Below are 15,567 nucleotides of genomic sequence, written 5' to 3'. Positions count from 1 at the left end.
ACACCGCAATCATAGTCACATCCATTGACACGTTTTGCCTAGCAATCAGGAGGACTTGGTAATTGAAATAAATCAAAAGGTATTTGGACAGGTGCTGTGCAAGATGCTCCGGATTGGATGTTGACAGAGGTTTCGCTTGGGTTCTAGAGGCACTTCCTATCTTTCAAGTTGGGGTTCATATGTCTCCAACTCAACAATTTGCACGGTGGTGCAGAGTATACAAAGTAAGCTATACCATATCGGAGCACTACTAGACATTCCATAGCTGGTAGAGCACCGGCACTTAACTAGGTTCTTCTAGCTACCATGTGGTAGTGGCCTCTGTGTCCATGCAAACAACACTAGAGAGGTGAAGGGGTGGAGTGGAGGGGAGGGGATTCAATGGGCACCAAAGCCAGAGTATCTTGGGACATTATCATCTTCCTACCCCTTGTTTAACGCTTGACCCTTGGAGACCAACCATGGAAGCAACTCCTACTTCATGGTATTCTCCACGAGCAATTGGGGAGTGGTTGGGTGGATTTTCATGATGGACCATCATTGTCAAGTCCGATTCTCTGATAGTAAGAAGATTTGTCAAATTTTGGAATCATTCCTGCCCAGCTCTAATCCGAGAAGTCCCATCCACCCACCAAGGGGGGGAATTAGCCAAGCATCCTGACTCTCTAGTGCAATATCATGGTCTTACCCTTAGCAGTGAGCAGAGGCCATCATTCACAGGTTGTTAGTACTAGACTCTAGATCATCAGAGCCATTCCGCAAGCCTGGAGGGAGACCCTTACGGATCCTTGGTAACCTCATACTGTGTCAGATGATTTAGGTGTTGTTCAACGAGCAAGGCACATTTCTAGGAGTGAGTAGAATCAGCACCTTTCTCATCAGTTGTCGAGTTTATGTCTCATTTTTGGGGGATCATTAGGGCCAAGAAAGTCTCATACTTTTTTGGGCTTACTATTCATAGAGGTATTCCAATTCGCTCTTAGCTTCAACAGATGGGCAGGCCTTTCCTATGTATGAGATGCCAGTTTGCAAAGGATCTAGCAAGCATTTTTTGTGGTTGCCATATTGCTTGGGTGGTTCGGATAAGAGTTTTCAGATTATTCTCATTCATCACCTACACTTTGACGTGGGGAGTAGATCTTAGGGGGAGCAAATTTGGTGCCTTTGCTCTACATGAGTCAGAGGCAGGTGATGATGCCTTCTTTATGCAGTGGTGTTATGGATGTGGCCCTCGAAAACTTAGCACCATGGTGCCTCAGGATTTGTTCTTTCTTCCCATTCCAACTCACGACTCATTAGGCGGACTCCGCTTGGAAGTTGGTTTCCAGCATTATTTTATGGCAGATATTATGTTCAAGATGAGCTCAGCTCATTCCTGGAAACACATTCACTGCTGCTGATATACTGGCTTCTGTTTGGGCTGATCTCATTTTGACTATCCAGAGTCAGTAGTCAGTGAGGGAGATGCACAAGGACCTCCGCAGTCACGAGAGAGAGTTTGATAGCATTCAAGAGTACTTGAGATTGTTCCTTGCTTTTTCATGTTACACCACATGGGATGACATGGCATTATAGACCCTCCCTATGGTTGTTTATTCATATTGTAGAGACCAGGTATAGAGATCTCACTCTCCCACCTCTGATATAATTTGTTTTGGATGCAATTACGTACTTCTTAATGCAAAAAAAAAAGGTTTTTTTTTTTTTTTTTTGGGGGGGGGGGGGGGGGGGGGGGGGATATATATTGGTTGATCAATGCATTAGAACTCACAAACACTGACGTTGACATCACAGAACTGGTAGCTGAAAAAATCATAGGCAAAATATGGCAACATCCAAAAGAGAAGATGGCATTCTACAAAAGAGAAATAATCCAATGCTGCCCTATGGAGGTCAAGATTATCTCGATGAGAATCTCTCTTTTTTTTAAGGAAACTAATATGCCAGCTACAAACCTGCTCCCATGAACTCAAAAGAGACTGGTAGATGGAAATTATATAATCTCAATTAGATTGCCCTAGCTGGTTTATCTTTCATGTGCCCAAAAGCCCTTATAAAACTAGCTAAAAGACAATTTTGCCAAAAAGGAAAATGGTGAAGGAATTGGGAAACCCACTATGCTGCAAAACAACTTCAAACAAACATATGGCTAAACCCTTGTTTTATGAGCACCTACTTATTGAGTTGAACTTGTTTGCATGCCTTGATAGCCATTGCGATAGTGTTTGTAGTTTTTCCCTATTTGGGCTTGGTTGATGTGGATGGCTACTTTGAGGACTACCCACAAGACTACTCCAAGGCCGAAGAGCATAGTATGCCTAGCACTCCTTGTCAACACACCCATAAGACATGCAAAATCATTCCCAAGCACACGCAGCCAAAGATCAGCAACCAGTGTCCAAGATGAACTAAGAAGGTCTGCAACATGGCGAAAGAGAAACAGTGCACCTAGCATGTGTGGCATCCGTATTTCTAAGAGATCACACATGGTCAACCATCTATGGTAGCTCTCCCACCACCCAACATTTACATGTAACCACAATCTACAAATTTTATTTGACGAAGAGAGCCAAAGTTGGTGAAATCATGGCACCCTGGGCGTATTTCAGTATTCAAACTATCAGCTGACCCAATGCTGAATTAAAACTACAGGCCTGAAGTAGTTTCGCCACACCCCATTCTGGGTTGGACTTGCAAATATGCATCCTAGATAGCAAAATGCATGGATAAACATCATCGAAATGTTGTGTAAGAATCAGAAGATTTTTAAAAGGGTAGAGAGAAATCCTAAAACGAAAAAAAACTTAAAAAATTCATTGGTCCATTTTAGAAAAGCCAGCACAAGGTGCATCTATGCAAGTGGATATCTTTCTTTCCACCCTTCAAATGTGAGCCATTATCCAATAAAACAAATAATTGCAACACCTTGTTACTTGAAGTTGGTAAAGGATTGTTTGCCTCATTTCTAGAATACACTAACAACTTGATGTTTATTATCTCCAAGTAAATCGCTTTATTCATTTTGCATACACATTGCAGCTTTTGGTAGCTTACATTTAAACAACAAAAGTGAACCAAAAGAAAATGAAACGTAAACAGTACAACAATAAATAAGTGAACAAAAAGAAGATGAAACGTAAACATTACACCAATAAATGTTGCATAGGAATGAATTGTTGGTTTACCCGTTTTTCTGTTCGAAGCTTTTTTTTAGCCCTGGAGGAGAAACAGTAATTGCATTCAAAACTCTCTCTCTCTCTCTCTCTCTCTCTCTCTCTCTCAAACACACACACACACACACACACAGCCCCAGCCACATTGCAGGACTGATCCAGAAGCTCCAAGTAGCAATCGTGCATCAGCACCCAGGTCTGTTCCAGGGGTAACACAATCTGCTACAACTATGCTCCAAGGGAACGTGACCTGATAGAGGTCAGCGCAATCTGGTCCAAGCACTCATCCATGCTTGAGACGGATCTGTCGCATCAGGGCCCCTGCTCAGGGTGACACAACCTGCTACAAGTTCGCTCCAAGGCGATGCGACCTAATACAGGTCAGCACATTCTGGTCTAAGCATGGTTCCAGGCCTCCACACTTGAGGTGGATATGTCCCCGACCAGAGAATCAGAAAGTGACAAAGGCTGACAGCTGAAATATTCCAGTACAATACATGAATCATTGATGGAACAGATACAAAAGTACAGAGTCAGATAACACAAGTAGAACATTTGGATGATGCCAATTTGAAACACTTATCCTACTGTTAAAATCTGGGTCCAATTTGTTTAAAAGACAACAAGAACCTGAAAGCAAGTATCGGGCAAATTTATTTGAAAGAAAACAAGAATCTGAAAGCAAGATACACTTGTATTTAAAGTACAAAAATAGGCAAACAAATGATGTTAACCCCAAGAAAATGATGTTTACCCTAAGAGAATTCCCAGGAGTACTATGTCACCCAGGGTTGCCTACTTTCCACGTACATAAATTCCATACGTTCTGTAACGTTCCGTACAGTCGTCTGCAGATTAGGCACCGTTGCAGATTTGAAAACTAGCCTTTTTCTGCCTGATTTGGGCCTCCCTCTCGTCCAAACCTGCATATAAACCTCTCCACCAAACACTCGCCCCTCTCCACCAAACAGCCCAAGCTCCCGAGTCCCTCTCCATCTCCCTCTCCCTCCCTCTCCATCTCCATCTCCAACAAGCTCCCCCTCCATCTCTCTCCCTCTCCATTAAGCTCCCTCCCTCTCCACCAAGCTTCCTATAGGCTATGGCAAGCAATGGAAGCTCAAAAATGGAGGAGAGAATACACAAAACCAGATGTTGTATTTAATTTCTGCAAAACTAAGAGTGGAAGCTCAAGAGAGAGCCAACATAACAAAACCTTAGGGCTAAGCGCCCTAACTGGACTAAGTGTCCTAACTGTCCTAAATGGTACATATACTAACTGTACCAACTGACCTAACTGGTTATAACTAGGCCTACAAGGCACATACCAAGGAATGAGTGGCACCTATGGATAGCCATAGAATGGCCTACAAAACCCCCTTCCATGGTATGGGCTGAAGTATCCTAGACATGGTTCAAGATACCTGAATATATAATGTCATGGTTGCACATGTTCATCATGTAGGGATATAGCAACCTATGACTGTACAGAGTACAACAGATCAAGTCACAAAAGGTACTAAGTTTAAAGCTTGCCAAAAAGCTTCAAACTTAGGACGAGGTAGAGACTGCGTAAAAAGATTTGCCAAGTTGTCTTTAGTGGGAACATAAGACAACTGAATATCACCGCTGATAATCTCTCTCTGACATAGTGATAATGAACCTCAATATGCTTTGTGCGAGCATGGAAAACGGAATTCCGTGCAACAACCAAAGCACTCTGACTTGCCTTTGTCACATGCACCCTTGCACTTGGGTGCAATGTGACACACTGGCTACATCAACAAGTCCGTAATAGTTCCCTAATAGGAGATTTTGTCGTATAATGTGGACACTCAGGCACAAGCTACGTAAGTCAGTCTCTCAGCCTTAGGTCAAGTTAGACAGTCAGTCTTGTTCACTAGTACAGTAGGTAGTTACTCTTTCCATCTTAGGTTAGGTTGTCCTAGGATAGGAGCCCCAAAGGGACCCCCAAAGGCTGACCAAATGGAAAAGAGGTAAGCAAGCAAGGAAGCAGCCTGCAAAGGCTGCCCACAAAGCACCCTGGCATATGAGCCAGGGAAGGGCTTTTTATAGACTAAGGGGGCAGCAACCAGTCAGCTGTAGCTGACTGCTCAGTCGGCTCAGCTAGGCTGGTTGGCTGGCTCCCCAGCCCCTATAAATAGGGCCCTTGCTGCCCTCTCTTTCCTCATTCAGCAATCCAGCCTTCAGTCCTCCGATAGCCACCTCCAGCCTCTTGTGTGCAGTCCTAAACACCTTTAGAGTTGGCCCTGATCATCCTCGGTCTTTGACCCTCAGTTCAGCTTGTATGGAAGGTGTATACGCAACACCATAGTTGAGGATTCGGACCAGCGAACAGAGTAAGGTTGGGGTACTGTTTCAGCAGCTCTTTACAGTTTTGCACAGCTCACTTCTCAGCCCTATATTTCATTCATCTCTCAGCTCTCTATTAGAATATATTACTCCTAGCTTTCACTCTCTCACTCACACAGTAACCCTGCATCCCAGTGGACAGCACAAGCCTCTTCTTTGCCTTACAGAAGTCAAGGTCTCGGTATTGGTCGGTGTTGCCTCTCACGTCTTTGGGTCTGCAATACGTGTGCACAATACGTGTGCACATTGTAATCTTCAAAAGCGTGTTTCCATGCTCTCTCAAGGAGCGTTATTTGTATCTTTAGTTCTCCAAGTATAAAGCACATTCTCCCCTGATTAGGGTGAGTACAGGGACCCAATCAATTGTCGCCTCCATTCTCTCTCTACCCTCATCTCCTTTCTCTCTATGGTGCATAACGCTAATTCCTCGCTAAAGGTTTAAAGAAGGTCTTGCTATGATTACACGATGAGATTACCGTTGCATGTTACAGCCTCGTAGTGTACTTGGAGCATTAGTTTTGAGCCCCTTATATTTTGAGGATTTTTTATGCTATTTGCTATTTTGTTGTTACTAGTCTTTAGTGATATAGCACTTAGCAAGGGCCTAGCGAGCCCTTTGCTCCAGCTCAAAATGGCTTATATGAGTTATCTCTGTATTGTTCTTTGTCTCATAGGCCCGCCAGGCCTCCCACAGACGTTTATCTCTCTCTCTGTCCCTCTCTCTCTCTCTCTCTCTCTCTCTCTCTCTCTCTCTCTCTCTCTCTCTCTCACACACACACAAGGGCTTCTGACTGAGCGGAAACCACAAATTCCTATCACGGATTCATGCATATGGCATACATACGCAATATCACTATATGATGTCCTAGATCAGACCCCAACTGATATGTCTTCCATCCCCTGGCCCACTACTTGCACTCTGTTCACCACCTACAATGTGCAGGCTACACTACACCGACTTCACAACCAGCGAGCTCACGATCATGAGGGACTACGGACTAATCACTTTGCACATGGAATGGAGGTCCTGCCCCAGTCCTAGCACAATTGTTCAACCAAGCTGCTTGGTCGCGAATTTCTCCCCGCTTGGAGCACTACCACTATTGTCTCGATACACTAGTCATAAGACCCCATGAATACTAGAAATTACCACTCATGATTGGCCACACACTAGCTAAGATATGTGGTTCAGTACTAGAGAGAGAGATCAGTAACTTCACAGAGACACATGGGCAACAAGCCTTACGATAGGCTGGATTCAAAAGACAGCATTCTACTTTAGACCACATCTTCACACTATGGGCCATTATCGAGGAGGCGAGGTCCAGGAAGCAAAAAGTCTACACTTGTTTCGTCGACTTTCAAAAGGCCTTTGACTACACGTAACTATGCATTTCACCGAAACGTTTCTGGCAAAACGCTTCGCCGTGTTTCACTGGAGCGAAACCCCTTTTTTGTCATATGCAGATCTGGTGATAACCCGAGGGCAAATCTTGGAGAAATGTGTTGCATGTAAGAGTTGATTAAAAAGGTCATGAGACAATGAGTTGTTTTAATCGTGACAATATTAAGAGCTTTGTAGTCAATGCAAAGGCACATAGACTTATTCTTTTTTTCAATACGAATGATGACAATGGACAAATGTGACCTTTTGTCAAGTAAATTCGAGACTCCACTATGAATATCCTCGTGCTAAGTGAATGAAACCCGATCAAGAGGCCCAAAACCCTAATTTTGTTCAAGCCATTCTTCTTGCGGCCCCCTCAGCCCTGCACATTTCTGCCTCAGATGCAGCCTTGTTTCTGTCTCCTTTCAGCTGCTTTCTACCCTTTTAAGGTTTCTGCACAACCGCCATCTTTGCTGCCCATTCCGCTTCTATTTGGCAGCCCGTTTGCTCTCCTTTCTGCATGCCTAGCCTCTATGTTGCCTGCCCTTCATAGCTGCATCCTTTCAGGTCTGTTGGGAGCAGCACGTGTAAAAATTCGAGCCATTTCAGAGCATTTACACCCCCATTTTTAGGGTTTCCAGGCTACTGCAGCAGAACAGCCCATCCACGTGCGTTGGTTGCAGATTTTTTAGCCATTGGAGGACTTTTCGAACTGTTTTGGAGCAGTTACTTGCATTTCGGGTTGCTCTAGGGTTGCTGCTGCAGAACCACCTTCAACATAGAAGTTTTCAGGGCTGTTCCTAGCCTCTATATCATCTAGAATTGTCGATTCTTGGCCTGGTGATCTGCTGGTTCATTTACAGCGTCTTGGTATAGCTTGGAGATGGTTTGCAGAAGCACTTCACAAATTTCGAGCTATCTCATTGCATTTGGTGCCCCTCCAGCTACCTTCTTGAGGATTTCGGACTTGCTACAGCACCTAGAGCAGTCCTCACGCCCATAAGTGCTCTTTCCTTGGCTCATTTCTACGTTTTGGGGCATCCACTTGCTGCTCTTTGATTCAGGTTCACTCAGTTCTCTATTTCAAGGCGTATTCTTGCTGCAATTCCATTAGAATTTGCATTTTGGAACCTGCGAGGTCATCCACCAGCAACTGGACACGTTTATTCATGCCTTTCTCAAACTACTGCTCCATTTCGAGCCCTAGACCAGCTCCTTTATTGGGTGGTTATCTATTGCACCTTACTGCCTTTGCTACCTCAGTTACCTCAGTTTGACACTATGGAGCCTCGTCCTTGTGGTGAAGACTCATCAGCACCACTTTCAGCTAGGGATGAGGAGCATGACAAAGCACTAGCGCTTATTAATATGAGGTTGGTCAACAAATTGCTTCATCAACTTGACCTCACTACTTCAGCCAAGGAGACCCTGGACAAGCTCAAGAACATTTATGCTACATCTACTAGACCCGAGCAGGAACTTTTATCTGCTATGTTGCATGATCTGAGGCGGTAGATGATGCTTAGCTCTGTGTGTTTGTGTTGAGTCAAATGAAGGTTCTCAGCCTTGAGTTGTCCCTCTAAACTGAATGTATTTGGAGTCAATAACAGGTCCTCTGCCTTGGGTCGTCCCCCAAAAATTGAATGTATTGTCTTTTCCTTTGGTTTAATGGTATTGATCACCTAGTTCAGAGTAAGGGGGGGGTTGACGAGTGATGGTTTGCCCTTGCTAGTCACAAGCTAACTGAGAAATCGCTATCACACGGGAAGTGTTGGATAGTTGGACTTGCTCTTTGCAGTATTGCGGTGTAGGGGGGATCGGTCTACTCTTGCATGTTGGGTCTCATGCTCTTTGCTCTGAAGGGGGGTCTTGGAGATATCATAGCCAAAGAGAGTGTGGTGATGTGATGTGTTGGTGTGTAGTACTAGGAGTTCTAGTACTAGTTCATGTGTGTGAGTCATGTGTGCGTGGCACGCGTCACTATGGGACTTATCCCTTATGCACATGGTGCCGACGTGTGAGTGAGTAGCCTATATGACGCTTGTACTTCACTTATCATGTCATACTTGATGAATGAATGAAAGCCTTCATTATGTCTTCATCTGAGTCTCTAACATCGGCTACATGCATCTAAAATGTGTATATCATTCTCTACGTTGACAGCTTCTTAGCTTACTTAAGATATGTGAGTTTCAAGTTTCTTTGCATACAAAGAATACAGAGAGCTTCTAGCTGTTAGCAATGTAACTAAGAGGAACATGAAAATTCTTTTTTTTAAGACACTAAAAATCAAAAGTGATTTATGGACACTTATTCCATGACTGAAAAAATGCAACAAGTCTAGTCTCCGAACACAATTGCGCAGATTGTACCATCAGAAAAGAGAGACACCTCCAATCAACAGTGCCATAAAGCTGATGCATCTTGATTTGCTCATCCCTTGCCCTTTGAAGCTCCCCACTTGCCAGCCTGGCCTGTCAATAGCCACAATTGCCTGAGAAACTTCCATACAAGTTTTCCAAAAAAGAAAAACCTGATAAATTTTTTGACACAAAAACCCTACAGTGCTCTAGTACACTGCACAGCCACTTGTATGACTTTTTAAGATACAATCTTATTGTGATCTTTTGCCATCTAGAAACATTACTCTAGTGCCCTGAGCCCAAATTTAAGTCCTAACATAACCAGTTCGCGATAAACTTACAACTGGGACTACTGCTTGTGATACAACAATAAATTTTACCAAAAACAAAAGTCTAGGACAATGTGCAGGTAAGTTTAATGCAGTATCCCTGTGCAAGTCCAATGTCAAAAAGAAAACACAGATTTCCCTAGAAAACAGCATTGATTCTATGTCGGTTCAATCGATGCAAGCATTCCACCACAAGACAATGTAAAATGTTGGCAGCCCACTTTGATGCATCTTGGTAAAAACATAAAGTGTGCCTACAAGAGCCATTCGATTTTATGATCCAAGGGTATGGGGCGCCTTCATCTGATGTAACATTGAGCCTAGTATATACAGCTGTGAGGATTTCAAAGCTTTACAACAGGCTGTGGTCATTTTCACCACCAAGAAGACACCATGTTCTCTGATTTGTTCCGAGCCTGCTGCAAGTAGAGAAATTAGTACGCATGGCTTCAAGCGGGAATGCGCAGTATTCGCATACATGCACTGCTGTGTTTTAGAGCAGAATGGGATTAAACCACACTAGGAGCTCAAGCAAAATCAAAGGTTTATGCGGGCGAAACCACAGCATTGAATAAAGAATGAGGGGATGAGCACACATCTACAGGAGAGGAGGTGGATGTTCATGAAGAGAATTGTACACCAAGGGGCCAGTCTTTGAAGATAGCAATTGCAAGTGTGAATGGCTTGATGTTGAACCACCAACTTGGATTAGCAGGCAATGATTAAAAGAGGATCCTAAGAGTGTAAGAGATTGCTTTATAAAGGCAAGCAATTCAAGGAGAAAGGCAAAGCCCTCATGTACTATTTGGGAATGCCAAAAGTGCAACACGCACATTTGTGTTTATCCCTGCTTCAAAAAGTACCACTCAAAGGAAAAAGACCATTCTTCCATGAAAAAGACTTCTATTAAGTATTTAAAAAACCCGCGTAACCAAGCTCAAAGCAGAAGTACATCATGCTGTGCATGAGGAAAACCCCCCTAAAATAGGGAACAGAAAACTAAAAATGAGTTGGAAAGAAATCAAGGTTGAGGCTGAAAGTGCCACCTCAACCCTGTTGTAGTCTCTAAGAAAAAGGGGGAACCCCTCCATTCCCTAAAGAATATAACCCTCCTGGCTGAGGTTGCCCAGGAAGAACCCTGCATGCTCGTTGAACGGTATCGACCTAAATACTGGCCAGGGTGTGCGAGGGATGGACCTGTGATCCGTCTAAGGCCTCTGTGCATCTGGCCCTCCAAAGCTGCCAAGCATTGATGCTAGCCAGTATCTTCGAAGTGGTATCCCATCAGCATGTACTAGTCTACAGTGGGAGATAGGCACATCCTCCAGAGAGCAAGTCTCGACTAGGTGATGTCGAATCGATATGGCCCCAGAAGCATCCTGCCGCTCATAGAAGATCTGAGGCCTTGACAAGGAGAGCCAAGCCACTGATCCCCACATCATGAAGAAACAAGAAGGAGCAAAAGTACTGAGGACCCTGGCAATTTCCATCCAAATGGCTCTCACATGCCTGCAATCCCATTAAAAATGATGAATCGACTCATCAGCAAACGAGCACCTAGGACAAGTGGGGTCTACCCCAAATCTAGACCTCCACTTGTTCATTGCAATCCCTCCATGAATAGAAAGCCAAAAAAATAGAGTGACCTTTTCTATTTCTTCGCGATCTCCAAAGCCTCCGCCAGAAGACCCCTGCAAATCAGCGGAAACCTGATCAATGGGGCCCTGGAAGGTCTCCAACCTCGAAGAAGACCATTCTTGAATGACATGCAATGGAGAATTGAAAGTTAGGTTTGCAGAGTTACTATAAGTAATTGATTATCTACTTTATTTAAATTTGGGTTATGACACTACACTGAGCTCTATATAAATTTCACATTGAATTGACTTAGGTCTTAGATATATAGTTACTGATGATAAGGTAATGACATGCTAAACTTGCTATACTTTTCTTTTGTAGAATCGTTTCCTGTGGAGTATGGACAGAGCATCTAGTGTGAGTAGTATCTAGTGTAAGTCTACACTTTCTTAATTTGGGTAAAAAGAAAAACAAAATTTGTGAAAGCGAATATGCTATATGTTTGAGTAAAAGGTATATACCAACCTCCATTGCATTTGGTTGGCAGGTGGATGTCATTATGCTAGCTAAGTTATAGTTATTCATGATATTTCAATGCTTTGATGTTTCTTGCGTTTTTCATTTGTGATGATGAGGTATTTTTAGTAATCAATACCTATCTATGATGTGAATTCATAATATGAGTTTGAATCCATTGCAGGATTCATATTTCTGTCTTCATGAGATTGACTTTTCTCATTGTTTTGCATGGAAATAGCTGCCCCTTTCAAGCTTGCAGATGATTTCCCTTGTGATAGTCAAATCAATGATACAGTTTAGTCCTTGCATTGGGCCACCACAAATATGCAACATTGATCTACCTTTATAGACTAGAATATATACAATTGTACAAATTCAGATTTTTGTTGTTTGAGAAATTTTTAGATGTTGGGGCTTCTACACCCGCGTAAGATATTTTGATATAGTTGAGCAGCTGATCACCACTTGGACGAAAATTCAAAGAATTTGCATGTCCGCTAAGGCGATAGAAAAATATTCCTTTGTAAGACTAGAATATATCCAATTGTACAAATTCGAATTTTTTTAATAGGTGTTCGGGCTTCTGCACCCATGTGGGATATTTTGTTATAGTTGAATAGTTGATCACCACTTGGACGAAAATTCAAAGAATTTGTATGTCCGCTAAGGTGATAGAAAAATATTAAGTCCGGTATAATATTACATCGAGTGAATTATGAGGGTACAAATAGGAGTTGGGAAGTAATTTGTGAGCATTGAATATTAGGAATTTGGCTTGTTGCAAATCTTAGATCTCTTAACAATATGCTAGAGAAGATGTATATCCATCTTGTCAACTCACAAGATACTATGGATATGTACCAATACCTTGAGCAAATGTGGTAGAACTATCTCACATAAAAGAATGCAGATTATCCTTCTTGGAAGCTTTTTTGTGTAGATTACAATTTTTCTTGCATGTGTACTATTCATTCCATGTTTCATATGATATCGAAGCCTGTTAAGAAAATATTGAGGTATCCAATGGATTATTTTCTTTTAAGTGCTATAGCCACTATGTATGTGTAACAAAAGTGGCATTTTAGTAGCCTTTTTATTAGCCTTGTACTTTAGGCTCTAGAATGATGCCCCGTGGCAATGTGGGGTTACCATCCCATAAATAAAGTTGTAATTTGGCCTACCCTAGTTCCTATAAAAGGCATGGCCCCCCCCCGCGCAAAATTTGTACCAAGCTTGATTTCCATACTCAATGGAATTCTACCAGGGCTTCTAAGCTCAAGCTGAATTCTAAGATGGCATTAACCATTTTCTGTCCTTGTGCAGCCCCTCACAAAACCTGTTGTAAGTCCAGCCCTTGACTTACTCTCTCAACCTCTCTTTCTCAGTTCTAAAAGGTACTTCTCTGCTTCCTTCAGCATTGTACTTTCTGCAATATACATTCCAGCAAGTGTCTGATTCTAAGGAATTCAACCTCTCTTTCTCAGTTCTAAAAGGTACTTCTGTGCTTCCTTCAGCATTGTACTTTCTGCAATATACATTCCAGCAAGTGTCTGATTCTAAGGAATGGCTCTAGCCTATTTTCTTTCCCAAGCTATTCTAAAGGTGATTAGGCTAGCCTAGGGCTGTCATTTGAGTTAAATAGGCCGAGAAATAGCTCTAGTTAGTAGCAGTCTTGTTACAATGGTATCAAAGCACTCTTTTTGGGAATTTTGTGGGGGGAATCATTTCAGTTTGCTTTGAAAATTGGAGCACATCATCTTGAGCCATGGGCCTATCTACCTGCCAAAAACTGTCACGGCCAGGTGTCTAGATCTACAGATATACACATGGCAGCCCTAGACTAGGTCAAATTCCAAAGTGGTCCGATGAGCATGATTCTTGCATCATTGTGCTCAGTTTTGATCAGCAGATCAAAATCCCTCAGGAAACTTCTGGAAATTCCATGGTATGAGTCAGCAATACTCAGGTTTTATGAGCACTGCCAGTTTTATTGATTCTGCTGCAATTAGGGTTTTGCTGTACCAAATCTGGATTTTGCTGCATACATAATTTCGCCCCAGCTACTCCAAGGCCTGTACTAAGTTTCATTGGGATATGAGATCATTTTCCCTAATTTTTACCTTGAAATTGGTTCCAGCAGAAGCTTTTCTGAACATCAGCAATTAAAGTTTTCCTAAATTTTGGGGCTTTCATGTTTTTCCTGTATATATGGAGTCAGCCCGCTGATTACACTCCTGCATCAAGTTTCACATTGATCTGAGTTCATTTACTCTTGAAATTGCCTTGAAATTTGTTTCAGCAGGTACAATCTAAGGTTTTCTCTGCTTACAGATCATCTAATTTGGGGCTTTTCAGTTTTACTAGGTATTCTACTCTATTCTACTCTGGCTATCCCTAAATTGCAGCAATCATTGGTGATTGTAACCGGCCTTCAAAGAACTAAAGGGCAGTAATCTTCATCTACTCAATCATAAACCTCATAAATAGCCACAATGCAAGCTTCAGTCACTTAACAATACTTAGAAATAAACTTCAACAACAACAATGGGGAGGCTAGAATGCCCTTGCTCAGTGAAAACAGTGAAAACAGTACACAACACGCCCACTGGCCCCAAATGCCTTGGCACCCCTTTCGGTATTTATTTGATGCTTCTAGATGGAAATGCTTTACACCAGGAGTTCACCCCCGCACTGTTCCTCTCTGTAAATCCTCTAACTATCTTCTAGGCATAAAATTATCATAAACGAGGGGCTGTTAAAAGGGCGGAGTCATCATTGCTCCCGCATTTTGTGCCATTCCACATGTACCATGGTGGGGTTAAACATTCCGGGTCCCACACCCTGCATCTGTGGCATATTCCAAGGATTACCCATCATCCCAAGCATACATGTCTGCATCCCAGGTTGCATCCCAATGTTTGAGTACATCATATTGGAATTTGCAGGGGGCATTCCACCCGTCATTTGCTGCTGGGAATTTTGCATTCCGGGCTGCATGCTGCCCACAAAGCTGCCTAGCATTCCGGGCCCTTCTGTGGGCTGTCCCACCATTGCCTGAAAAACTGATCCCCCTCCGAAGTATCCTGGATGCATCATGGGCTGAGGGAGGACTTGCTGTCCTTGATTGACTAAATGAAAGTTGTTGGCATTACCCACTATAGGGGTGAGTGTGGGCATCTCCGGTGGCTGTCCACTGAAAGATACATGCTTATGAGCCTTCTTCTGCTTCTTCTGAGCTGACTTTTTGCTTCCAGGGGGAGCAATAATAGTTGGAAGAGCTTGCATAATCTCCATAAAAGTATGTTGCAACTGTGACAAGGCTCCCACTGCACTTTGCATTTGCAACTGAAAAAGGGCATTGGATCAAGCTCCTTTGCCTCATCTACCTCATCCTGTGAGTCCTCAAATGGCATGCTCAGGAGAAACAAATTGTGCCCCACTGTCCTGCTCCTCATCACCCCCACTGATGCTATGCTCCCTTTCAAAACTCTCTAAAGCTCTGTCTTCCTCTTGCCCCTCTTACTCGGAGATGGACAACGACCTCTCATGGTGTGATGTACTTGCTGAGATTGATGGCTACAACAAAAATTGCAATGAAGGTGTCCTTCACCCAACACTACCAGGACTCACCTCTATAGGAAGATGGTGACAATCCCGGCAATGGAACCATTAACCATTGTTAACCCTGGGTTAAGCGTGGGTTGAGTTACAAAGATACTTTACATGTCCCCGTGACAAAGTGACTGAAGTGACTAAAGCTTGCATTGTGGCTATTTATGAGGTTATGATTAAGTATGAAGATTATTGCCCTTTAGTTCTTTGAAGGCCGGTTACTGAGGGACTGGCTA

The 15,567-nt window shown here is 43.0% G+C and overlaps 1 protein-coding gene across 2 annotated transcripts in view; it reads right to left on the bottom strand.

Annotated features, from left to right (window-relative positions):
• LOC147897265 (uncharacterized) overlaps positions 1–15,567 on the bottom strand; it is a 90,144-nt gene that overhangs the window by 18,755 nt on the left and 55,822 nt on the right. For both annotated transcript variants that reach the window (XM_087379953.1, XM_087379952.1), the window contains exons 4-5: positions 9,322–9,404; positions 3,186–3,216 (exon numbers count right to left, since the gene is read on the bottom strand). In XM_087379953.1, the coding sequence (XP_087236079.1) occupies positions 3,186–3,216; positions 9,322–9,404 (114 nt within the window). The remainder of the gene's footprint in view (positions 1–3,185; positions 3,217–9,321; positions 9,405–15,567) is intronic.

This window comes from Dipteris shenzhenensis, chromosome 10 (genome assembly GCF_047967505.1).
Source record: "Dipteris shenzhenensis isolate YYH24624 ecotype China chromosome 10, Dip_SZ_1.0, whole genome shotgun sequence".
NCBI classification, from domain to species: Eukaryota; Viridiplantae; Streptophyta; class Polypodiopsida; order Gleicheniales; family Dipteridaceae; genus Dipteris; species Dipteris shenzhenensis.
This window is presented reverse-complemented; position numbering and strand designations above follow the sequence as displayed.